The 25,736-nt window shown below is 55.7% G+C and overlaps 1 protein-coding gene across 17 annotated transcripts in view; it reads right to left on the reverse strand.

The window, feature by feature from the left end:
- The window catches only part of RAPGEF1 (Rap guanine nucleotide exchange factor 1), a 132,746-nt gene that overhangs the window by 22,504 nt on the left and 84,506 nt on the right, over nt 1-25,736 (reverse strand). For 14 of the 17 annotated variants that reach the window (XR_007146439.1, XM_047830906.1, XM_047830910.1 and 11 more), the window contains 6 exons: nt 21,900-21,988; nt 21,071-21,223; nt 20,474-20,597; nt 19,848-20,031; nt 17,843-18,349; nt 12,095-12,294 (listed from right to left, as the gene is read on the reverse strand). Coding sequence is in view for 16 of the 17 variants with exons in the window: in XM_047830906.1 (XP_047686862.1) it covers nt 12,095-12,294; nt 17,843-18,349; nt 19,848-20,031; nt 20,474-20,597; nt 21,071-21,223; nt 21,900-21,988 (1,257 nt within the window). In the remaining variant the exon portion in view is untranslated. Of the gene's footprint in view, nt 1-9,649; nt 9,809-12,094; nt 12,295-17,842; nt 18,350-19,847; nt 20,032-20,473; nt 20,598-21,070; nt 21,224-21,899; nt 21,989-25,736 lie in introns of those variants that run through there. The other 3 variants (XM_047830920.1, XM_047830919.1, XM_047830917.1) reach the window with 3 other exon arrangements.

The raw sequence follows: 25,736 nt of genomic DNA on the forward strand, positions 1-25,736 counted from the left end.
TGAGCCTCAGTTTCCTTCCCTTTAAAACAGCGATGCAAATGCATAGCACCGTATGCTAATTATACTAGAAGAAAAAAATGCAAAATGAAAACACAGGAGGCGGGGACCACGCTTCTGTGGCGGGGTCTCTGGGGAGTTAGAGAGACGATGCTCTGGGAGTCCTGGGTGCAGTCAGGGCTGCTCGGTCAGCTCTCCTCCCTCATCCTCCAAAATACCAGGAAACCCCAGAGCTGAGGTATTCAGTGGGGTCTACCGCGGATTCACAGAAATGAGGGGCTACTTAGGGACTGATTCTAATGTTAGTATCGACGTGCCTACTAAACACTGGCTGACTCACAGGAGTCTGCAGGGTGACAGGCTGCCCCCAGGGGAAGGAAGGAGCCCCAAGGACGTGCGCTATGGAGGGGGGCGGCTGCTGCCGGGAGACAGACCGCAAGGGGGCTGCCTCTCCAGGACAAAGGCTCCTGGGCTGCCTGCGCTCCCTTCCCGCAGCAGCCCCCCCCTCCCCCGGCCCCCCCAGCCTGGGAGCAGCCTGGCATCCCAGTTATGCAGTCCTGCTGGGACAAGAGCCAAACTTGAAAAATACCTTCCAGTGGGGAAGCGCCCCGCGGTGCCCCTCCCCGCCCCTCCCCGCAGTGCCCCTCCGGCAACTCTGGAGGGGCGGGCACTTGGGGGCTCATCCTTACACCGTTTCCCCCCAAGCTCTGCCTCCACGGATCCCCCAGAGAGTTCTCTCCAGGCCCTCTGAGGCCACATTTTTCGTAAGGGCAGGAGAAAGGCAGGCTGGCCACGGAGCAGAAACACCACTTCGCCCCTGCCTGGAGTTTATTCTAGGACCTGGCTGGTGCCTGGCTTTGCCTCTGACAGAGAGTTGCTGCTTTCTCTGTAGCAGGAATTTTTATTTATAGCCAGAGTAAGACTGTTTGGGCTGAGATTTTATGCCAGGAGGGGGGCTGCCTGTCTGGAGACGGCAGATTTCTGCAGAAGATCTAGGCGTGCCAGAGCCAAGTTCCTGCAAAAGAAAGCAGTTAGGAGGGGCTGCCTGGTCCCTGCCATCAGCCTCGGTCACAATTTGTCAGAGTGCCAGCAAAACCCGTCTGGGGATGACGATGTCTGCTGGTCAGTGAGGTGCTAAGGGTTTTGCACGAATCCTCTCATTTAATCTACACCAAGGGCTGTTACGATCCTTGTCACAAAGACGGAGAAACGGGCTGAGAGTGCAGGCTACGCACCCGATAACACACGGCTTGGCTCCTGAGAGACGTGTGGAGCATCTCACTGTCAGCGAGGGTTCTGGGCATGTGACAGGCCCCACCCTGTCATCCCACGGCTCCGCAGGGATACAGCCTCCTAACTCGCTGGGAAATCTCCTTGGCTAAGTGTTTTGCGATGACCAGCATGCAAAAGGCAGTGAGCTGAGGCCCGATATACGAGCCAGGGATGCAGAGATAACATCTGCCCTCACAGAGACGGGAGATGCGGGAAGTGGCCACCCGTTCTGAAAACATACACTCGAAAGAACCACCAAGAGTCTTCCGGGTGGAAAAAACGGTGGAGGTTGACGACCGTACATGTTAACAGGCCATTCACACGCTAAGAAGCAAAGCCACCCAAAGCTGGCCAGGCATGCAGTTTTCAATGACACTTTATCTCCAGCAGAGTCTTGGCGTGAACCATGACTGGGGAGGACCCCTGTGCTGTGCTGGCAAGAAAGCAGGAGAAGAGATCTTCAAAAGGAAACTTCTGGCTCCTCGCTGTAACAGACATTCCATTTACTTCCCCTGATTATCAGGAAGAACGAGGGTGCCGGAGGCGGCAGAGAGGGTGCCAGCGGCTGAGGGCTATGGCCACAGGCCCGAGGGCCTCGATGGCTCTGCGTTTCCACGGTGACCTGCGCCCCAAGGTCTGGAGAACTCGCAACTCCACCAGTCACAGGGAGACGCAATCATCCGAGCGAATGGACTCACTGTCGTAAAGCGTCTGGGAAGGACAGAAGTTGCCAGAGATGGGTCATCACTGCACACTCTTGGCTCGAGCGAGGCTTATGACTTCAGTGTTTCTGGACGCTGCTCACCAACACAGATAAGCTATTGGACAGCTGGTTTTCAGGCTTAAATTCATCATTTGTGAGAAAACACACTCCAGGGAGGCTGCTGTTCTAGCGTGGCTTGGGCCTCCTTCCCGTACGCAGAGTCACTGGGAACCCCGCAGCTCAGCACCGGTCCTGGGCTCACACTTCCCTGAAACCAGAGACTGTGAGTGTGAACACAACCAACACAGCACGGGGCTACGCCGTTCCTCTTGGAGGGAAGTCCAGCTCACAGCCACCGCACGACACCCCCCCGCCATCTCCGGGGGACGGATCTCCTGTGGACAAGCACGTCCGACGACTCGGCTCCTAAGGGATGGAAGGTCCCCAGGAAGGACCCTTGATAACATTCCTCGTCACTCCGTGAGGCACACTGGGAGGGGGACCGCTGCATGCGTCTCCTCTCTCCTTCTTGTTCCCCCATCAACTACTTATTTGCCAAAGCCCTTTTTCGGGTCTCCCTTACGCCCAGGAGCGACTTCCTTCTTTGATGCCTTTGTGTCAGAAGGCGAGTTCTGAGGCCGAGGCCACCGCCGCCTGCTCGTGGCACGGAGAGGCACCTTGGCGTGGGTGCTGGGGCCACGTGCATCTTAGCAAAGAAAGGGACAGCAGCAGCACAGTGGACCCCCAAAATATCTTTTCTCTTCTTGAATAAACTTCTTGGTGGAATCTAGTTTTAAAAACCATTTGAGAATTCTAATTAGTATTTTATAACAAAGGATGAAGAATAAAACCCCAAGAATGTTTGCGTAGGAGAATTTTCGGTACGATGGGTGCAAAGTTAGAAACGTATTGCATTTCTTGTCATGTGACATTTTTGCAATCTGAATCAAAAGATCTTCCTTGAACACCACTGGTTTCAAAGCCAATGGTCTCTTGCCTAATCGCGTTCTTGCAAAAACCTCGAATACATTTTAGGATGCTCTGTATGTGCACTAAACGTTAAGAGCATCAACGCTTTATAGAAGGATTTAATACAGACTCAAAAATTACTTTACTTCTGTTCTAGAAATCTGACAACTATTTTTACCCGGTTTGGATTTAAACGGCATGCCAGGGGCTCTACTTTGGACTCGTTCTTAGAACTCCGTTTAGAGCCTGTGGCTACAGCGTGTGAAGTGTCAGAACACGAAGGAGCAGCACTCCTCTTGATGTCCAGCCTACGTGCGGGCCTTTCCTTTCACACAGCCTTCCCGGGTCGCCGTTAGTTATTGGCAACCGACAGTGGGGATCTGGATCCTAGCTTCAGCTCTCACCAAAGACTCTGAACAAACGACATGGGCAGCTTCTCTGTCCCCGTCTCCCCGTCTCCAGAGTGGAGCGAGCACTCCCTCCCAGAGCCGTGGGAAAGGGACCCTCACAAGTGGACGAGCGGGCTGAAACGGGTGAGGGTCCGTGTGCACGGACAGCACCCTTGGGGTTCAGGTCGCCACGGGACCCTCGCAAGGGCCAACGGGGCCCTTCTGGCACCCGGCCAGCTGGACAGTCACGGACGGAGTCGGGGCACAGCTGCAGCGAGGGACTGTCGCCAATTCTTGGGTCTGAAGCTGGTCCAAGAGCAATGACCATCCAAAATGCCACGAGCGCCGGCAAAACAGCAGCAGGAAGTCTTGAAGGAGAGGAGCAGAAGTGGCTGAGTTGCAGTGGCTGCTTCGGCAAGTCTCCAAGGCCGAGGATCCCCAAGTTCTGGTCTCGGGCCCAACAGACAGCAGCCAGGGCGTTCTGGGTTAGCAGGAAGGAAAATGAGGAAGAAACGGGGTTTTCGGCCACAGCGTGGGACCGGCGTGTCTGACGCATACAAGCGGAGAGGCTACTGTGGCGAGCCGACACCTGGCTGTCACGACGAAACGCGGGGAGCGGGAACGTGGGCGCAATGGCGGGCGGAGAGCACCGCGTGCCTCCCTGCTCCCTGCCTTTGGGTGAACGAACACCCTCCTGGTCAGTCTGGCGTCACAGAGCACCCGCTGCTTGCTGGCTCGGCCCTGAACTACGTACCAAGGCTGCAAGCACGGAACAAGCCCAGCCCCAGCCTCAGAGGATTTGCGACCTTAAGAAAAAAGAACTTGAGCCTTACAGAAGAAAGAATTTCCCAGTGTGGTAATAAACGTTACTATGATGCCTCCCTTTTTGTTAAACACTGGTTGTGTGCCTTTCACTACATTTCTCGCTCCACATGTGCCCTGCCTTTAACCTTCACGACAATTCGGGGCTCCCGTCACCGAAGAGGAAAGGGCGGCCTACTGATCTGGAGGCGGCACGCTCGGGTCCACCCCGCCAGTAAGGAAAAACAAGGTGGGGAAGGTGACAGGCGCTGCCAGGAAGGGTGGGACACGTGACAGAAGGAAGGATGTGCAGGAGAGCCAGGGAGTCGGCGCCTGGAGAAGGCGGAGGGAGCACAGGGCGTGGGCAGGGGACAGGTGGGCACCGGTAGCTGGCGAGGCCTCAGAAGGCTCTGCAGTGATAAGGACACTGCAACCTGGCCAGCGAGAAGGGGGCACGGTGGCAGGAAGGCCGGTGGGGAGGCCACAGGAGCCGTGCCGGGGGCGGGGAGAGGGAAGCAGCGACAGGGCTGGAGGCGAGGGGCTCAGGGCCCAGGCTAGGACGCACAGCAGGGTTTGGTGAGCGGCGGGGCACGTCACAGGTCAACGTGGCGCGTGTGTGGCCGGGGAGGAAAGACAGCTCCTCGCTTCCTGCCTGGGCAGCTCGGGGACGGTGGAAACGTTCCGAGAGACAAGGATGGGGGCGGAGGGGCTTGGCTGGGCCTGTGGGGTCTACTTCCTAATCCCAAGGGGACGAGTCCGGGTCTGGCCAGGCGCCCGCACTTGCACCTTGAGGACCCTACTCGGCGGTACGGCCCCCAAGAACGGGGCAGTGTACGCGCCCACGACTTCTGGGGTGTGAAACCCCGACAGGCCCCAGAGCCTCCGCAGGCCAGGAAGGACCACGCGACCAAGAGGCCTGGCTCTCCCTGCGACGGCGGGGCTGGGCCACTCTGAGGGAGAGCCTGGCAAGTCTGGCAGGCCAGCGGAACGGAGCCCCAGCCAGGACAGCTGGAGCTCGGAGAGGTACCCCCCCGTCCCTGGGCCACCAGCGTCGCCCACCCCCTCCCCCGCTCTCATCTCTCAAAGTGAGGGAGGTCTACGCAGGTCAGGAAAGCACAGAGGTAAGTCAACATCAGGAAGCGGCAAGGCACAGAGGCGAGGAAGCCAGGGACTTCTCTCTTCCAGCACAAGGCACACACCGGGCCCAGCCCAGCAAGCCTGAGCTCCCGGCCACTCTCCCCCCCTCCCCCACTCCACCGTCTGTCCTCCGCACTTCCGCACTTTCACCTCCCGTCGGCTCGCCAGACCGCTCTTTCAGCCCACGGTCTCTGTGACAGCCGCTGGGCTGCCGTTCAGGGCAGCAAAGGCGAGTGACAGAGGCACTCGTGGGACTTCAGGGGCCTCCACGCGTCTCAGGGAGTGGGCCCTTGCCGTCTCACTGTGAGGAGAAGGCACAGCAGAGGAACACGGTCCACGAAGCAGGCCTTCCAGTGAAAGCATTTGTGCCGACGTGCAAAAACCTGGGTTCAACACCTCCGAGAATCACTCTCTGCCCAGGACGGGACACCAGCTGCTCTGCCCACCCTCCCCCGTCCTTTTTCACTGAAGTCTTAGAGACGACACGCACTGGATGTTCTTACCCTAAAAATGTTTCAAATAAATGACAATTATCATGGGTCCCTCTCAAGTTCTTCTCAAAACCTGGGTCTCCCAGCAGTTTTACTTCCAGAATCATTCTGGAAGCCAAGATGGTAAAGAAGCATTTCAACACATTCCCAGCACCTGAGTCCATCTTCTAGGGGTAAAATACCTGCGCCCTGCAGTCAGCGAAGAAGGGCTGTACCAGAAACCAGTCTGGGGGTGGAGGAAGGTGACTGTTCTAACGTCAACACTTCAAGCCCTGAGGGGCACTGGCAACCCTGATGGCTGCTGGGAGGTTTCAACACCCTGGTCGAGGGTCAAGTGCATATAGACCCGATCCAACTTTTAAGATCCTTTTTAGAGTCACAAGACCAGCGTTCAGAGGCAAAGCCGAAGCAAGCCAGAGGAGGGACCTGGGGATTCAGTGGAGAGCGGGGAGGGCTGCCGCCGCAAGGACCGGAACTGGAGTGGAGGCGGAAGGCGGGCGGCCAGCATGGTGGGGCTGCAGGGAGGACATGGCAGGCAGCCCGGGGGGGAGGGGTACCAGTAACCGAGAGAGAGACTCTGGGGACAGAAAGGGAGGACCCCACTATCAGCTCAGAGAGCTGTCTGTAGGAAGGCACATCACTGAAGTGCCTTCCGGGGCCAGCTACATTGCCAAGGCCCGGCGGAATCCTATCAGGAACGGGGACCCGGCCTCCCTGCGCCTGGCTCTCCACATCCTTCCTGGCTCTCACTCGCTCACTCCTCATGTGCCTGAACACCTTCCTCTATCTAACAGCCCAGAGACCACATGCCTGTCTGGGTAGATGTCCAAGTTTCAGGACGCAGCACGAGCTGGGCAGGACGGGAAGTCTGTGGACTGGGAGTGAAGGCTTCTGTGGGACGAGAGCTGGGCAGACACAGTGGAAGATGCCAGGAAGAGTGTGAGCATCCCCTGGCCTGGCCCCCAAGGGCCATGCTCAGGAAGGAGCCTCGGGGGAAAAGGTCCGTTGCGGTGAAGGTGTGCGACGCTAAGCACATGGGGGAGGGCCGGCTCGCTCACTACCCTTCAGCCAGCTGCCCCATAACCTCACTCCTTGAGCGCTTACACCTGCGGTGACCTTCCAGAACGCATAGGAGGCCCCCACCCTCCAGGCAGGATAGAACATCCGTGGCGTGGAACATCTTGGACTTGTTTTCCCTGACCTTTGCCCTTTATCTCCCGGAAATCCCAACTGTCCTTCAGGCAACGGCCCAAGTGCCACCTTTCCCAGGAGGCTCTGTCCTTGTCCCGGCTCCACGGCCCCGACGGTTCCCACGACAGCCCATGACTCTATCGGGCTTACGCACACCCTGCCTCAGCATGAGCCTCTTCCACGCTTGTACTCTGCCCACCGAAAGGCAAGCGCTTGTCGAGGGTGACGGGGCCTCTGAGCCGCTGCGGATCCCTGCACGAGGAGAATCCCTGCGCTCGCTGAATTAAACTCAACCCGGAGCACCAGGAAGAGCGAACACGAGGCTTTTTCAGCCCCCGTTTCAATTACGCTTGGTCAATGCAGCCGTCCTGCTCCAATTCAAGAATCTTCTGGTAGGAGTAACAGGTCGCTGACAGGGTGAGGGGTCTTCGGGTTTGACAACTGCTGTACCCCTAAATGGCGTCCCTTCAGAATTCTGTGGTGGACTGACGACAGAGGCCCAGGAGAGACAGAGCGAGGAGATTTGGGAATAACGGGCCGCTCTGAGAGCCACCCAAAGCCCTCCACTTGGGCTCATCTCAGAAGGCAAGTAGGAATACACAAAGATGTTGGCCTTGCAATACACCACCATTTTGGGGGGGAGGGGGTCAGCGTGCCAGATCTCAAACGTTCCAAACCTTCAGGCCATTACTAACAGCTCTGGAGGCGGGAGGTAGGGTGGGGGACTTTCCCTTTCGGAAATAAAGCACCTTTAGTTGTTCATTCCCTTGGGTTCTGCTGCGGAGTTGGTACGCAGAATGTGGTCTTTCTGACGCGAGGTGTCTGGGGACTCCCCTACGTCCCGGGGCTGGAAACTGGGACATACTCAAGCCCAGGCTTCATTAAAATGCCCTCAAACTTTCATCAACTCCGGAGTAAACAGAGCAGCTCGCTGACAGCCCCCCTAAGCCCAAACCATTCAAAAGGGACATTGTGGACGCTTTCTTAGGATAACTCACACTTTCCTTCTGTTCACAGAGGGGAAAAACGGTCAAGGGCTGGATTGTCTAAAGGCCAAGTTCTGCACGATTTGTGAAGAAACTCGCCAGAAGTGCCTGCTGAGGAAACAGAGGGCGTCTGTGTGCCAGGGCAGGGCCGGGAGGAGGCAGGGGGGCTGTGTGGCCTTTCCATAGCAAGCACAGGGCCGCCGAGGGCTCTCAAGAGTTAGGCCCCAGCACCCAAAAGAACAGTGCACTCCTCACCGCAGGCAGGACCATCTCGACCCGGGCCCTGGATAGGTGGTTCCCAGAGACGGAAACCAGACAGGACCACACTGGGAACCGGAGCTTCGGGAGGTCTCTCTCTGAGAGTCACCGGGTCAACCTCACTGGTTTTAGAGGGAAAAGGAAGTCCATTTGGGTTGACCATGAGGTTAAGTCATCCGTCCAAGCGCTCATGCGCAGGATTAGGACAGAGCGGAGACTAGAATCCAGAGCTCGGAGAGCAAGCGCTATGATAGTACGTTTCTAAGCTTACCATGTGCCTGGCAGTTTCCTATGATTTTACTTACTCCCTACAATCACAAAATAAGAGACAAGTAAAAGCATAACCTCGATGGAAAGAAGAGGAGGCCAAGAAGAGTAGGTAAATTACCCAAAGGCAGAACTGATTTTAAGGAGGACCCAGACGAACCCCTGTCCGTGTTCTACCCCTGCTGCTCAGTCCCATTTCAACAGATTAAAGGGAGAACTGTAGCTTTTTCGGTTCCTGGACAGATGGGGATTCCAGCAAAAGACGACAGACCGGCACCGTGCCTCCTCCAGTGTCAGTGTCCCCTAAGTTTCAGAAGTAAACCGTTCACAGCAATGGCTGCACCCATTCCCCTCCTTTGTCCACGTCTGTCCCTCTGCAACGTGATCTGCTGGAACACCCCCCACCCCCGCAAGAGGCCGAGTGTACCTCCCGACTCCCCAAATCCAGACCAGCCCCGTGATTCAACCAAGACAATGCAAGAAAGTGACAGGGTGCCAATTCTGAGCCTAGGCCTTAAGATACCTCGCGTGCTTCCGTTTGCTCCCTTGGAGCCCTGCCAGCTGCCACAGGAGCAAGCCCGGGCTAGCCTCACGGAGGCTAGCGGGTCATGAGGACCACAAATCAGCCCGCGGTCCTGGCTGAGGTTCCGGAGAGGTTAGCTAGGTCAGCCAAAATCAGATCAGCAGTCAGCCTACTGACCTGTGTCCTAAGCAATGCCAAGGGGTTACCGTCATCTTAGGCCACTGAGTTCTGGAATGGCCTGTCACACAGGGTCCCCAGACTCAGACTCAAACTCCGTCACAGCCTGGTGAAGCCTGCTCTCTCTGGCCTTGCTTCCTGTGCAAAGACTATTTCTTCTTCAACACAGAACACTTACAGGGCTGACCCAAGGCCCAAGGGAGATCAAAATAAAAAGGCCAAAACACTCTGCCAGTTTACGCCTGAGCGGTGAGGCTCAGAGCGGGGCTGCCAACGTTCCCCCATCCCCACCCCCACCTCGTCCACCCCAACACTTCACACAGTCCTTAGGCCCCAGAGAGCCAACCGCGCATGCCCCTTCCCCCTTGTGCAGGGTCTGCAGGAGGACAGAGTCCGGCCTGGGTGGCAGCACACACATCAGCAGGCACAGGCGACAAACGAAAGATCGCACTCACGTTTCCGAGAAAGAGCAGCGGGGAGCGACTCACCGAGGGCACGGGCAAGTTGCCGTGCCGGCTGAGAAAGGAGTTAGAGACGGACACACTGATGCCCTGAGTGGCACTGCCGTCCTCGGGGGTGAAGGCCACTTTAGTTTGCTGGACACAGTAGGAGACAGAGGAGAAGGAAGAAGCAGCATAGGAGGCCTGCTGGACAGAAGGGACGAGAGAGAAGACAGGGAAGGAGGGAGAAAAGCAGAGAACGGTCAGGCAGGTATACAAGAAGCATACCTAGGCTGCTACCTAAGTCTGCTTGGACACTCTGGAGAGGGACGGCTTCTCCGCTCAGCTTAGGAATCAAAGACGCCTGCCGAGGGCTACCCGGATGAGAGGGTGCCCTCCTTCACCTCCTCGTGACAGATTTAAAAAGCGAACTTTCGTACAAGTCGCATCCGCTGGAAGTGGTTGTAAGGTGCAAGGAAGCCAAGAGGGCCTGGAGCCCCGTGGACCCGGCTCTGAATCCTGTTTCTTCCACTTACTACTCAGGACCTCTTCCTCCTCCGTGGGAGCAGCCCAGGCAGTCATTATGCTCCAGCGGAGTATGTGCGCTCCTGGGACCAGGCCATCCGGCTCTGAACCTAGGCCTCACTGTTCGTGACCTGCTTGGCCTCGGGCATTATTTAAAGCTCTCTGTGCCTCAGGTTCATCATCCGTAAAGCAGGGACAACGCTGTCTGGGACCACGTATGTGTCAGGCACTCGACTGTGCCTGCCACACTGTACGTGGGCTGACGGGCACGGTGATCACTACTGTTTTGCTGGTAAAAAGGAGAGAGTCCTCCCTGCACCTGCATTTGAGAGCGGACACGCCAAGCAGCCGGCACAGGGCACGTCACATGCCATGCCGGGGCTTCAGCCAGAGTTGGGCTCGGTCCCCGCATCTTCTACTTCCAGCAGTGGGTAGGCTCCAGTTAAGTCACTCTGGCTTTCTCAGCCTCAGTTTACTTAACACGGGGGTGATAGAGGCTGTGGAGAGGATCATGGGAAACCAGACAGAAGCCCCAGTGCTGACATAGGGAGGCGTTCAGCCGAGCATCTGCCCTGCCAGCATGGTGAGGTGCTCCGCGGGTGCTCCCAGACGGGCTCTGGTTCCAAGCGTGCTCACTAGGGATGTGTGTGAAGCCTGTGGGCTCCACGGTGCGGAGAAGATGCCAAGGGGCACCTGTGGACACTGGCAGGAGGGGCCAAGACTGTCTCAGATCTCCATGAAATCTGGTTCGGCTGCTCAACCAAACATTTTAGGTTAGGGGTCCGTGCGGCAGGCATTTCTATTTCCATGGTAAAGATCTCTTTTTGAAACGTTTTCAGAGTAATTCAGATTCACATTGGGGCACATTTGGGTGTTCGTGGGGGTGGGCAGGGTGGGTGAAGGACTGAGACCCTGAGTCTGAGTCGTGAGACACAGCTAGACAGTGGCAGGCCAAGAACCCAGGGCGGGTGCTGCCTTTCCTCTGACAGACCGAGCTGTCTCCTAGCAGGCTAGGCGTGCTCCTGCCTTGTCGGCCCCTGAGCTCACTGAATGTGGGCTCAGGGACCCTGCGGGCGGGGGCTCGGGGAGTGACCTGGGGACCTTGGTTGTCCAGTCAGCAGTTGCCTCCCAGCAAGGGAAGGGTGGCACCTTTGTGTCCCCTCAGGGCAGACGAAAGATGGCCAACTAGCCGGTCACCTCTGCGGTGGAACCACCACCAGGCTGGCCAGCCCATGACCAAAACGGCACGTGCAGCTCTGAACAAGAATCCCCTTCGGAGGTGCACTCCTCCCAGAAAGCACGGCCGGATGAGATGCCTGGATGCTACAACCTGACCACAGTCCACGTGGTTAGGAAACCGGCAGCAGGGAGAACAGGGTTCAGAGGCGGGCAGCAGGCACACCCTCCCTGCCCGGTGCTGGAATCTCACATACTGCCCACGCAGGACAGCCGGCCTTCTGCGCCGACTGGGGCTTCGTTACCTACAGGGAATCCTCACACAGGAGTGTTTTCAGGGGAGGAGGGGCACCGTGCTTGGGACACAGAACAGCTCTGTTTACGGCCATCGTGCTTCAATAGGGCTTGTTTCCACGGGGCCATCCCTGGCCAGGGTGGGGTGTAAGTCACCCTGTGTAGTGAGGCCATTATGTAAATCAAGTTCACAGATGGCCGTGCACAGACCATGCCCTGTGCTTTGATGGAGTCCCTCCTTTCTGGGAGGTCTATAGTGGAGCCAAAGAAGAGAGGAAAAAACACGAGACCGTCGGCAGAGAAAGCAAACATTCTGAGCACAAGCCAGGCCCAGCTGCAGGGGCGGCAATGGAAGCGAGGGCGCCACCACCCCCGGGGGCGGGAAGGCCGAGGAGCAGGCCCGTGAGCCGGCCAGGAGGAAGTGAGAGCGCCACGTGGCACCCGGCGCGGCACGCACGGCACGCACGGCCCGGGCCCCGGAAGCAGAGCGCGGCTTACCAGCTGCCGCTGCTTGGGGGGCAGGGCGGGGGGCGGGGCCAGCTCCTGCGGGGCCTCGGCGCTGAAGGAGTCGTTGAAGCCGTACACCTCCATGAGGAGCTTGTTCTTCTGCTGGTAGATGTGCTCGTTCTGCGGCGTCTGGTAGAACACGGACGGCTGCGGCTCCGAGTAGTCCTCCAGCAGCTGCATGTAGGCCAGCACTGCGAGACGGAGAGCGGGCGGGGCCCTGGCCGTGAGCGGGGGTCCGCCGCCAGCGCGCCCCCTCCGCACCCCGACCCGTCCCCGCGGGCCCGCCACACCAGGCCAGGAGCTTTGGAAACAAGACAAGAGGGAGCCCTACGGAAACCGTGGCTCGGGCCGAGGCCGGCGCGACCCTGCAGGCTGGGCGACCCACGTGTGGCGCTCTGGTGGAGCCAGTGACAGCGGGGAGGCCGGGCGTGTGGGGGCAGGGACACGCGCGAACTCCCTGTACTTCCCGCTCAGTGTCGCTGAGCTCTAAGAAATAAAGCCTCTTTGGGGTGCCTGGGTGGCGCAGTCGGTTAAGCGTCCGACTTCAGCCAGGTCACGATCTCGCGGTCCGTGAGTTCGAGCCCCATCGGGCTCTGGGCTGATGGCTCGGAGCCTGGAGCCTGTTTCCGATTCTGTGTCTCCCTCTCTCTCTGCCCCTCCCCCGTTCATGCTCTGTCTCTCTCTGTCCCAAAAATAAACGTTGAAAAAAAAAATTTAAGAAATAAAGCCTCTTTTTTGAAAAGCATCTTGGGGCACCTGGGTGGCTTAGTCTGTTGGGCGGCCGACTTCAGCTCAGGTCATGATCTCGCGGTCCGTGAGTTCGAGCCCCGCGTCGGGCTCTGTGCTGACAGTTCAGAGCCTGGTGCCTGTTTCGGATTCTGTGTCTCCCTCTCTCTGACCCTCCCCCATTCATGCTCTGTCTCTCTATCTCAAAAATAAATAAAAACGTTAAAAAAAAAATTTTAAAAATAAAAAAGCATCTTGGGGCCCCCACCTCCCTGCTGACAAGCCCTGGGGGTCTCTGGCCCTGTTCCCACTCTGCCCCCCACCCCCCCCCCCCCCCCCAGGTACGCACTCCTCCTCCCGCACCTGGGACACCCGGGACGTGTGCACACGCTGTTCCCTGCTCTTCCCAGTCCTGCCGGGCACATTCCTCCCTCGCTCGTGGCTTGGCGTCCCCAGGGGCTCCTCGCCAGTCGCTTGCCCGGCAGCCCCACCTTCTCCCCCTTGTGGCCACTCAGCCCTTCCCACAGCGTGTCCCGAGCCGTCTGCGGGACTGTCCCAGGAGCACCAACGCGTTGGGCACCGGCTCAGCTGCCGGGGCCTCACAGGGGCCAGCAAACAAGTCCTCTGCCCACCTGAGGCCTACACCCTCCCACAAGGCAGGAGACAGACCCGGAGAGAGGCGCCCAGGGGGGTGGACAGCAGAGCGGGCTGGTGGCGGGCGCTTCTCCCGAGCACGGATGAGCCACGTGAAGGACTTCTGCACCAAGCCTGCAGGCCAGCAAAGGCCGAGGCCGGGCCCAGGGTGCGGTGAGCAGAGCAGAGCCAGCAAGGGGAGACTGGAAGGAGCGAGGCAGTCGCCTGGGGGGTCACGAGAGGCTGTGGGAAAGGGGCAGGGATGCCGCGGGGGCGAGGACCAACAAGGGCTCCCCTCGGGGCCTGCCCACGGCCGCTTTGTCTTGAGAAAACAACGCGGGGCCTCTGTGGTGGTTCGGGCGAAAGACTGCGGGGTGGGCGGAGGCGGGGAGAGTGGTTTGATGCAGGATACACTTTTAAAGCTGATGTAACAGGGCTTACTGCCTCCCACTTGAGTTGAAGCCCCTGGAGGGCAGGGACCATAAGGGTCCGCCGGGTCCACGGCTGCATCGTCAGCACGTGACACGCCGCAGGTGTCCACAGATATTTGCAGAATGAATGAGTGAAGGAAACACGTGTCCTCCGTCCCGGCTGAGTCCCTGCTAAACCAGGCGGCGGCCCCGGGGTGGGTCTTGTAACACACCCACTGGGTAAACAAGTAACAGCCGCTAAACTCCGTTCCCCCCTTCCAGCCCAGAGGCCACAGAACGTTCTCGGGCGAGAGACAAACTGCAAAGAAAGACGTGTTTGAATTCAAATGCGTGCGTCCTCTCCTCCCTAAACATCCTTCCAGAAACCCCAGCCCTTGCCGCCCTGCCACCTGCCATCAAGCAGCCACCTCACGGTGGCACAGCCCGTAGCTGTGCGGCCGCCCAGAGACAGGCTCCCTCGCCTGAGCCGTGCGGCATCACCGGAGCGGCCCCGGCAGCAGACGCCAGCAGGGGCCTCACCCACGCGGGGAGGCGAGACGTCTCAGCCCTCGGGTGCGAACATCAGTATGCGCCTCGCTCCTGACTTTTCGGGTGATCCGAGCCCCACCTCCAGAGCCAGGCCCTTCTGACGACTCCACGGGTTCGGGAAAGCGACCGTCTGGACCTGTGTCCAGCCCTCTGGCATCCTCAGGAAGGCCTTCTCCGATCCCCGTCTCTCTGTGGGACTAGAACCTGCACGTGACACTCCCCGTGGCAAAGTCTGGGTCAAGGCCGGCCCGGAATGCAGTACTGCCTTTCTCTTCTCTCGGCAGTGGAGGAAGCTCCTTGAGAGCAGGGGATCCCCGGCCAACACCAACACGCCCATGGCTGAAGGGCAGGTGCTGTTATGCCTCCTTGATTCACGAGTTAGGAACGAGGGCCGATCAATGTACTTACGGGGCCTCTGTGCACGCGCCGGGGGGAACCGGTGACGACGGGAGCTGGGAAGGAAAAGGGCCCAGGTTTGGAAGCAAGGGAACTTAGGTGCGCGTGTGGCAGGCACGGGGATGCCAGAGAAGGCACCATCTGGAGCTGGGTGCTGTCCTCTTGGGTCATGTCACAAGCGCTATGAGCACCCGCTAGATACCAAGAAAAAGTGGCCAGGACAATTTTGCAGGGCTTAATTCTGTGTTTTTAAATAGTCTCCACATTGAGGGTAGATAGGGAATGCCTCTCTCGGGGGAGGTCTTTCTGATGTCCTTCACCAAAAGGGGGTTGGAAAAGAACCGGTATAAGGGCCTTCACTCCGACAAGCACTGAGCAGAGCGTGACTGTAAAACGCGGTACATAAAGGCAGTCTCGCCCGGAGGGGACAGCTGCCACAAGCGCACCTCACTGTCCCCCTTGAGCCCCGTGAGGCTCTCCTTCCATGCGGCACCAACACCATGAGGCCCCAGGGGAAGACGCAAGCCTCTGAAGGGGACCCCACACGCCTACCGAGTGCCCCCTACAAAGACCGCACACAACCCTCTGTGGCGGACTCAGACGGGAAGCTTCCACAAGACCTGAACTGACGAAGTCCTCGCAGGGACCGGCTAACCAAGCAGAGAAACAGCAGTGAGGCTCGCGACCGGAGGAATAAGGAAGAGGGGTCCGTTTCAAAAGCAGCCCAAGAGCTCAGAGCAGGGGGCAGCGGCATCACTGGAGACGCTCGCAGGCTGGTGCTCCCTGCGGGCACCCAGGGCAGTGATTAGGAAGCCTGTCGGGCACAAGGGGCTCGTGGGGCTGCCCTCAGCAAGAGGGGCCGAGGACCCTAAGGATGTCAGTGCCACCCAAAGGAGGAGGACACTGTGACACCAGCACTGCGTGTGTACGAGCTCGTCCAGCATTGATCACATCTAAGGGATGATGTCTCTCGAAGCAACTGTGCAAGTTTTCCACTGGGGCAAAGCCTGGAACGCCCCAGGGGTCCGCTCAGGGAGTGAGGAGCAGACTAGAGACGAGGGCTGTGCCTCAGGTTTGGGGTCCTTTCACAGGGCACAGAAACGACTCCCAGCTGCCTGGGGGCCACTACTGAAACCCATACGGTCTCCACAAAGGAGGGCCGGACGCTCTCCTTCTTAGCGTGGGAGGCAGTGCGTGCGCTGTGCCGGGAAAACACAGGCCTGCTCTGAACCCCCCTCTGCCACCCACTTGCCAGGTGATCCTGGCAAGGCTTGGTCCCCCTGCGCTCCCGTTTCTTCATCTATAAAACGGGCGCCAACATCGCTGCCTGACCAGGGCGTAAGGACTAAATATGACAGTGCGGGAAGCCTTAACCCAGGTATGCCACACCTTAAGCTCTTAGTTTTTAAAGGTTTGCAGACACAAGTGCTACAGACACTGATAGAAGAAATAAAGCCTAAAAATAGACGTCTAAATTAACAGAAAGTATTTTCAGCCACCGGAGACCTGAGGCTGCTGGAAAAAGGCAAGAGCGGACGACTCTCCTTTTCCTCCTCCTCTCTACAGCCCCTGCGTGCCCTGACCTGCTCTAAGAGCTGAGAAGGTGAGGCCCCTGGCTCCGTGGCCAGGCACCACACATCTGTTGCGGTCTGCATGGATACAATCCTACCCTGCATTCTGGGTTTGGATAATTTAATGGAAAGGGGAGGGGAGACAAGGGGAGAGGAGGGGAGGAAGAGAGAGGGGAGAGGGGAGAGGGGGAGAGGAGACGGTGTGAGCCCAGGACGGCACACTGGCACACTGCTCAAGTCAAGGTAAGGCGGGTGGAGGGGAAGGGCCAGTAGCTCCCTAGACACCTGCTCGCGTAGAGGGAGACGTTCCTAGCACTGCCCCTGGTGACTCCCACCGGTAGTGCCCTGCTTTCTCCTGAGCGAACGACAGGTGGGAACGACCTGACCTCATCAGTCTGCACGGCCAGCTCTCCCTCCAGCGGGGAGACCATACCACCCAGGCTGTGACACATGCTGGGTGATACCCAGCAAGGAGCTGGGCGACAAGGCCCATCCGGCTGCCCTCGGGGCCGTCCTTGCCGCGTTTAACCAGGCCGGGTCTCCCCTTCTTTGAGAGTGGGTCCCATTCTTAGCAGGGGCCAATGAGATGCTCTCATTTGGGAACCTGGAAGGGAGATTCAAGTCCCAGTTGGTGGAAGTCCTCTGCTGGATGCTTCGACTGAGGCCAGGGAATCCTGGGGCTGTGTGGCCCACTCGAGCACACACACATCTGCGTGGTGGCAGCCAGTGCCGCAGAAGGGCCAAGCAGAGCCTGGCTGGTGGGGAGAGGGGGAGGGCGGGGCAGCTGTTACGGGAACTAGCAGAAAAACAGTCTCCGGTAGAACTCTACTTAGGAACCTGATGGCAAATTTACAGTTGGAAAATATAAAAATCTAAAATTTCAGCTCCATCCCTGGGCCCCAAGAACATCATCTATTAAAAATATGTGGTCTAAGAAACGTCCTCAGCAACTGCAACCAGGTGCCCTCAGATTCCAAGTCAGTACATGACATTTCATGTCTGCAAACAGAAGACAGCGGGGGTACCAGGGACCTCTCTAAACAGCAACTGTGCACACTCTCGGGGATCCTCAGAAAACCCCTCTGTGGGCGTGGTGAGCTCTAACTAAATTCAAATGTCCACCCTGCTTTGCCCTGATGTTGCTGTAATGCTGTCCTGCAGCTGGGACCCTCGTCTCTCTTTGCTGCTGCGTGTTCTGGCCAAACACTCGGGCTCTGCGGAGGCTTGGCCCGAGGTTTTAGAGCAGCCACAAGGACAGGTTGGCTTATCGGGCTCTGAAAACCATCACCAATATGGACAAGACAAGGCACCTGGAAGTGTCCACGTGCCGCGGGCCCTATCTTTTATGAAATCACGAGGCCACCGGTTTGATTTCAGCCTAATGCTTAAATAAAACACACCACTGTTTTAGGTGACAAAATGTGCTTGCTGACAATGGCTGGACAAAAGCTTACTGTGTTTGTTTTTCTTCTCTGGTAGAGGAGGCGGTTTTTCCGGGTCACCCGATGATTCAGGAACGGTGAAGTCACCCACAAACTCGACAGAGGCTGGGGACCCTCCTTGCTGAAAGGGGAGAACAGCAGCAAAGGGCGTGAAGGGGACAGACGGGGCCGAGGCTGGGTTCTGCAGGTCAACCTCAGAGATGTTGTCGTATTGCGAGGGGTGTCGCTCATAGGACACCCTGCAGCCAGAGCTGTCCGTGGTCTGCGAGGCCGCACTCCTGCGCTTCTTCTCGGGGAGGGCAGGCGGCATGTCCATCTGCTGTCCTGGAGCTGAGGACCCCTCTTGCTGGGGACAGCTGCCAGGTGCCGGGGACAACTGGAAGGGATGGCCGAGGAACGGAGACCCAGACTCTCCCAAGGACTCCGGCAACGGGCTAAGATTACAGGCCACTTGCTGAGGTATCTGGTCTGCATTAGAGAGGTCTTGCTGAAGGAATTCGTAGTCGGGATCATAGTGATCTGCATTCACAACGGGAAGAACATGACCCGTCAGTCACGAGGCCCCGCAGAAAGAAACAATCCAACCCTCCCCTTAACCCGGTGCCATTCATCACAGCGTGAGGACACAGCATCCCCGTCTCATCTCTATGCTTCATTTCATACTCCTCATTCTTCTCCCTGCTTACAGAAGTAAAGCCGAGTGGGAAGATGGCTGTTTGCTTATTTGCCTCCATCGTTTGAATTTCTTACGAAAGAAAGAAAGAAAGAAAGAAAGAAAGAAAGAAAGAAAGAAGGAAAAGAGAAAGAAATAAAAAGAAAGAAAGAAAGAGAAAAAAGAAAAAGAAAGGAAGAAAAAGGGAGACAGAAAAAAAGAAAGAAAAGAAAGAAGAAAGGAAGGAAGAAAAGAGAAAAAGAGAAAAAGAGAAGAAAGAAAAAGAAAGGAAGACAAAAAGAAAGAAACAAAGAGGCATGACCGCTGTAGGAAATGTGGCAAAAAAAAGAAACCAAAATCAAGAAAATAAAACTCATCCACAATCGCATTACTTAACTATCACCTGTTTACAATTTGACGTATTTCCTTAAATGTCTTTTTTTTTCCCCCTAGGATTCATTTTTTAAACACCCAACTGAGAAAATACTAGGTCAGCGGTCTTGGATTTTGGCCATTACTCAATGCATCATGATTGACTTTTCATAGCTATGTATCACTCCACCAAGCGGATGCATGACGGTTCGTCGGATTCCCTAACACTTGAGTAGTTAGCTTGCTTCTGGGCCACCACTACTCCCAGTCATGCCGGGAGTAACGTCCTGGGATAGATCTTGCCACAGGGACGCCTGGGGGGCTTAGTCAGTTAAGCGTCTGACTGTTGATTTCAGCTCAGGTCATTATCTCCTGGTCCCGGCACTGATGGCTCGGAGCCTGCGTCCGACTGTGTCTCCTTCTCTCTGCCCCTTCCCCACTCAAGCTCTCTCTCTCTCTCTCAAAAGAAATAAATAAACATTAAAAAAAAGAAATCTTGCTACAAGCTTCTGATTAAACTCTCAAAGTGAAATGTCCAGCTCACGGGACACGAACAGCTTCATGCTCTCGGACCCTGGCACCAAGCTGCCTTTTGGACTCTCCTCCGGCCCCCACAGCACGTGCTCAGCACCGACCGGGAGGTCAGCATGTGCTGCCCACCTGCCCTCACCCTCCGTCAAAAGCCGTCATGGGCTCTCCCTGTCATCTATAGCTCTGAGCACAGATGGCTCTTAATTTTGGCCACGGGAGTCAGATCACACACTGACGGATTAACCACAGTAATAGCCACCATCTGAGCATCTCCCAGGCAGTTTCACATGGTTGTTCCATCTAAACGTTCAACCTCCTGGGGACAGACAGATACCGGCAGCCCCATCTTGCAGTCGAAGAGACAGATCAGGGTCGTAGGACCAAGGCTGGCATCGCCGTATGACCCCAAAGCGGCCACCAAGAAGTGGAGAGACAGGAGAGGTGAGAGATGGCTGAGCCCACCTAGTGTTTCACAGCTTGTGTTCCGGGAGCACTGCCCGCTGTCCCTGTCCAGAGAGGACAGCTGCTCGTCTGACTTGCTGAGCTTGCCCATGCTGCTGCAGGGGGACAGGCGGGGTGATTCTCCGCCGTATGAGTGGCTGCCTCCTGACAGCCGCCTCTGTGTGTAACAGTCCACGTCAAAATCCTGGTGTGGAGAAATGAAAACCAGGCCCAAGTCACTTCTGAGAAATGGTGGCAGAGCCCAGGGGAGAGGAATCGGTACACTGACTTAGAGGAGACTGCCAAGCTCAGAAACCGGCTGCAAAGGCCCGTCTTTGATGTAAGCACTAACAAGCTGTGTCTGTGACTCCTGAGAAAGGAGCCTTTACGAGTGCTGGGAGTGTGTGTCGCCAGCGAGGGCCCCAGGGCCAGCCTCAGATGTCCGCAGGAGACGCTCTTTGGCTCCAGCCTCCCCACCCTGACCTCCTCCCCCACGCGGGAACTTCCACCCCGTCCGGTGGTCCCATACAGAGAAGGAACGGTCCTCCCACTGCCAGGGGCTGAAGACCACTGGGTTTCTTTTCGCCTCGGGAGCCAAATTCCCACACCCAAAGCCTTCCTCTGCCTTCCAGACGGGGCGACATTACCTGCCTATTAATTCCAACAGGCAAACTGGAACCACTGGTGGCCCGACTCATGGGGGCCACGACGGCCACTCGGGTCGGGGACGGAGCTGACTGTCTTTTCTTCGGTGGCAATGCTGGTGGAGGACTGAAAGATTGAGAAACCCTATCAAACCGAAAACCCAAACAGAAGCTCTTTAAAAAGGCATCAGGGTACAGAATGTGGGATTCTTTCATTATCAGAGACTTCACACCTACTTTGAACACTTTTAACTCCCGTCCCCCTCCACTGCTGCCAAAAGAAAACCTATCAATGCCAAAACAAAACACCAAGAATCAGAAACATCTTTTCTTTTCCTTCCATAGTAAGTCATATGAAGGCTAAGAGGCAAGCCGCTGGGAATTCTTGGAGGGCGCGGCAAGGGCGGGCGCTGGGGCCGGGCTCGTCCTCCACAGATGATCCTCCCCGAGGATGATCAAGATTCCCAGGCTTCTAAAGAGCGAGGGGCTGGGTTCCAAGTTCTTACCCCAATGGCACCGTCTTCGTTTTGGTTCATCTACCCATCCATTTATCAGATTACATCATAAACAGAAGAGGGTGCCAGAAAAAAAAAAAATTACCTATTATCAACCACCCGAATGCCAGGTAAGGGGGGTTTGGGGGGCGCGACCTCTTCATCTGTAGAGTCTGGAAGCAGCTCGGCTGACTGGGAGAGGCCACTTGTCTTGTTCAGAATCTCCATCTCTCGATCTGTCAGGGGGACCTCAGACTGGCTGGAGGATGAGAAGAACCTGGGATTACAGAAGGTTACAGAGCACACGCAGGTCCCGAGCGGGGCAGGATGTGACCGGGCCATGGAACCGAGGCAGGGCACCGGGCCGAGCAGCAGGAGCCCTGGACCCTGTCCCTGGAGCTCTATGGCACAGATGGGGTTTCAAGTCTGTTTGATCACCAAAAATAGCAGGAGTTCGGCCAGGACCCCCCGACTGCATCTGTTTCCTTGTCTGTAAGAGGAAACCTCAGAAGACATGGTCTGAAGGTTCTCGACATGCTCCAAATTATTATGTTTTATATTTTTACTAGGAGCTTGTAGCAGAAATGGTTACAAGGCCTTGAAACTGTCCACACTGCCCTCAGCAGTTTACTCTCTTGATGAAGCTCAGTTCTCTCAAGCCCAATCCCCAAAACCCAACCCTCTAAGCTCTTTCCAGTTACGGAGGGAAGTGGCTCCGGAAGAGCACAGGTGGGGGTCATGGTCTCACGCAGCAGCCTGAGAAAGAGTCACGCTGACCGCTAACCCTGAGATCAGGCAATACTTCGAAACATGAGCGAGCTGGACACACTTTTTAAAGCAACACAGGCCACCAACAGCCTACCTGATGGGGCTCACGCTCTCTCTCAAGGGGAGACCCAAGTGGCCAGTGGCTGGAGGGTTTAGTCAGAACTCACCCGTCAGGTCTGCAGGCTGGGGAACTGGGTTTCACTGGGCTGGTTGGAGACGGATGCCCCTGCTTCTCGATGGTAAGTCTGACCAGCTCCTGTACCCCACACAAGAGAGAAGCCATGAGGCACTAGGACAGCTCCTTGCTGCTCGGTTCTCACCCCGAGGCAGGTCAGCTGTCTGTCCTCCGCCCAGTCTCTTTTTGTGCCTGGAGATTTCCCGCACACCGTTAATGCAAGTACTGTTCGATTTAGATAATCTGAACTTCCCAAAATGTCCCCTACCCTCCAAAAAATACCTTCATAGCGTGTTGAGACGTTTCAAGATACATAAAGGTACTTCCTCTTGGAAGAGGGAAATGACAAACCCTGCTGTCTCGAAATGACGAAGTTTAACACTGAAATTACGTTCCAGCAGAACAGATTCCCAGCCAGTTTGTGGGGGGAGAACTACTCTTTAGTTCCTGAAAGCCATTAAATTGCATCCTATAACGTGCAGGGCGCTGCCTATGTTAAGGAGCAAACCTCCGGCATGGGGAGGGTGGTTTCCCAAAGCGAGGTGGCCCCGGGTGTGGCGGCAGCTGGTATCCCGAGATGACTGGTCAGCATCTTCGTTGACCGACAGAAAGTTAACGGCCTATTACCCAGTGGAGACGTGACTTTGGAAAATATATTTTTTACACAAAAAAAGAGAGAAAGATCAGGGCCTGCTTGTTTGTTTGTTTTTTTTTTTTTTCTCAACTAGAATGCAATTTTCCCCAGTTTGATGGGGTCTGATGATCACAAATACCCGTGTAAATACCACTCAAAAAATACCGAACATTTCCGCCGCTCTCTCCAGAGCCTCTGCCCCACCCCAACCATGGTTTTACTTCTGTTTCGCAGATTACATTTGCCCAGAACTTGACATAAATGGAACCATTACAGTATGCACTCTCCTGCATGCATCTTGTCTGAACAGCTTTGTGGGGCGATCTAACTAACGTGCCGTAAAAGCCGGCGCGATGGTTTTGTCTGCTCGCAGCGGAGCTGCCCTCAGCAACTGCGACTTTTACTACTTCTGCTCCCCCACAAAAGAAGCTGTGCCCGTGACCAGCCCTTCCTCATTTTCCCCAGCAGCCGCAGCTCCGGGCAACCACCATCCTGCCCTGCCCTGTCTCTATTCTGCTTCTCTCTTGCTCAGTATGACCGTCCACGTCATCGTGCGCACGAGTAATCTGTTCCTTCTCGTTGCTGAGTTATATTCCAATGTATGCACAAACCTACGTCTCTTTATCCATTCTCCTGTTGATGGACATCTGGGTAAGACCTGTTTGCGTCTGGGGGCAGGGGGGAAGGTTCAGTATTTCAGCATGAATATCCATTTCTAAAGTTACAGAGGAGGCAGCAATGGGCGTGAGTGGGCAACATCGACATGCCCCTGAATGAGACTGCAAAGCCTCTCCAAACTCAAAATGCCACAGACACGAATCACAACACATGGGCTAAGGCAAGGTTAATATCCTCCCTAGCACAAGGATTCTGTCAGAAACATGAAAACTAGAAGAAAAAGACAAATACATCAAAACTAATACCAAAGAGGAAACTCACAGACATAAACATCAGTGCTCAATAGTCATCAGGGACTCTCCAGCTTTGATGGTAACAAAACAGAACCTTCCAGACACGGTAGGTAGGAGTAGTCCTTTGAGAACAGCCTTCCTAGAGGATGATTTGTCAGTACATGTCAAAATTAAATATCTGTACTCTTTTTATAAGAATTTAGCCCAAGGAGGGGTGCCTAGGTGGCTCAGTAGGTTGAGCATCCGACTTTGGCTCATGTCATGATCTCACAGTTTGTGGGTTCGAGCCCTGCCTCGGGCTCTGTGCTGACAGTTCAGAGCCTGGAGCCTGCTTCGGATTCTGTGTCTCCCTCTCTCTCTGCCCCTCCCCCAGTCATTCTCTCTCTCTCTCTGTCTCAAAAATAAATAAACATTAAAACAAATTAAAAAAAAAAAGAATTTAGCCCAAGGAAAACGTCATGGATGTATGCAAAAAATAACCTGCAAAGGATGGTCATCACAGCATTATATGTAATAGATAAAATTAGACTCAATGCTCTGTAACTAAATAGTTAATATTAGATACAGATTGTGTCAATTACGACAGAACCAAGCAACAGACCATTACGTTGCCAATACAAGTCAAACTCATGAGAATATATGATATCACGGAAAGAAAATGTAATACAATGTTTGGTGGAAAATAGCTTCAGGTGGTCCCATGGCAGATATACAGTATGTTTTGGAAATAAATCGTAAACAAGAAGGGGCCCCCAGGTGGCTCAGTCGGTTAAGGGTCCGACTTCAGCTCAGGTCATGATCTCACGGTCTGTGAGTTCGAGCCCCTCACTGGGCTCTGTGCTGACGGCTCAGAGCCTGGAACCTGCCTTGGATTCTGCATCTCCCTCTCTCTCTGCCTCTCCCTAACTCATGCGCTCTCTTTCAAAAATAAACAAACACTGAAAAAAAATTTTTTAATGGAAACAATACACATCTAGAAAGAAAGTATGGCTATGAAACACCCCTAATTTTCTTGCTTTTGTTTCTTTGCGTTTTTGTAAATTTTCTATAATGAACACGTATGACTTCTGAAATACTAATTAAAACGAGAAAATACAACCAAAGGCATGCTCAGTACAGCTGGAATCAGCATCACCCCACTCTGTAGGACAGGACAGCGGCTGCCTATTCTTGGAGACACAGAAGTAAGATCTCTAAGAGTCAAGTACTAGACAAAGAAAGGAGAATGTTCCTATGTTCCTGTTCTCACAATTTACAAGTTAAATAAAATCTCATGGGCACTTGGACACTAGTTACCTAGCTGGTGATTACGACCAGGACAAGACTGAAAGTAAGGAGACAGATGACGGGTTGAGGAGAGAAAGCAGGGAGTGGGAGGGGGAGCAAGTCACCGGGCTGCACAGAAGAGCATCGCTGTGTCAGAGGGGGTCAGAGGGCCAGACCAAAGCATTCTGGAAGGCCCATGTTCACATTACTCTTTTCCACAAGCAGGGCGAAGAACAGAGAGAAGTATGTGTACTCGCATCGGCTGACGTCGGAGAAAATTCCACTAACTCTTCACTGATTCACGAGCAATTATGATCAGCATGCCATCTTTCTGGACGGGCAGCTGAGCAACGGTGCAGGAGTCACGGAACGATGGGCACATTGGCACAAGCGCGCACCCGAACTCCCACACGACGACGTGGTGGCGGAAAGTCTCCCTTCCGCCGGTTTGCCAGCCTTGGCTCATGGAGGGGGCAAAAGGGGCAGGCAGCTTTTCCACCCCTACCACCCTTCCGGCCCCAGAAGGAGACAGAAGGGAACCTCCAGAAGGTGCGCGCGTCTGGCTGCTGCACCAGAAACCTAATCTCGGTCAAAGCTGGCCATGGGCAGTGCGGCAAGAGCCTGACTCCTACTAAAGGCAGAATTTCCGAGAGGGACGTCAGACTTTTCAGCCCTCTGGAGGCACAGGTGTGTAAAGACCAGACTGTGCGCACAGCCGGTGACTGTGAACCAGACAACGACCGGTCCACTGAAAAGCAGTCTTCAAAAGCCAAAGGGTATTGGGAAGAGTATCTTTATAAGTGCATAATACTTTATTTCTGTGCTCATTTTATTCGTGCTGAAAACGATCATAGTGATATTCTCATCTTGAGTGACCTTCAACAAGTCAAAGTACGAGCTGTGATCCTCCCATCTCCTCCTTGGCACTAAGACAAAGCCCCCGTCCGGCAGAGGGCACACAGGCCGCACAAGGGCCCCTACGAGGTGCGGCCACGGGCAACGCTCCTAAGAGCGGCTG

This window comes from Prionailurus viverrinus, chromosome D4 (assembly GCF_022837055.1).
Source record: "Prionailurus viverrinus isolate Anna chromosome D4, UM_Priviv_1.0, whole genome shotgun sequence".
NCBI classification, from domain to species: domain Eukaryota; kingdom Metazoa; phylum Chordata; class Mammalia; order Carnivora; family Felidae; genus Prionailurus; species Prionailurus viverrinus.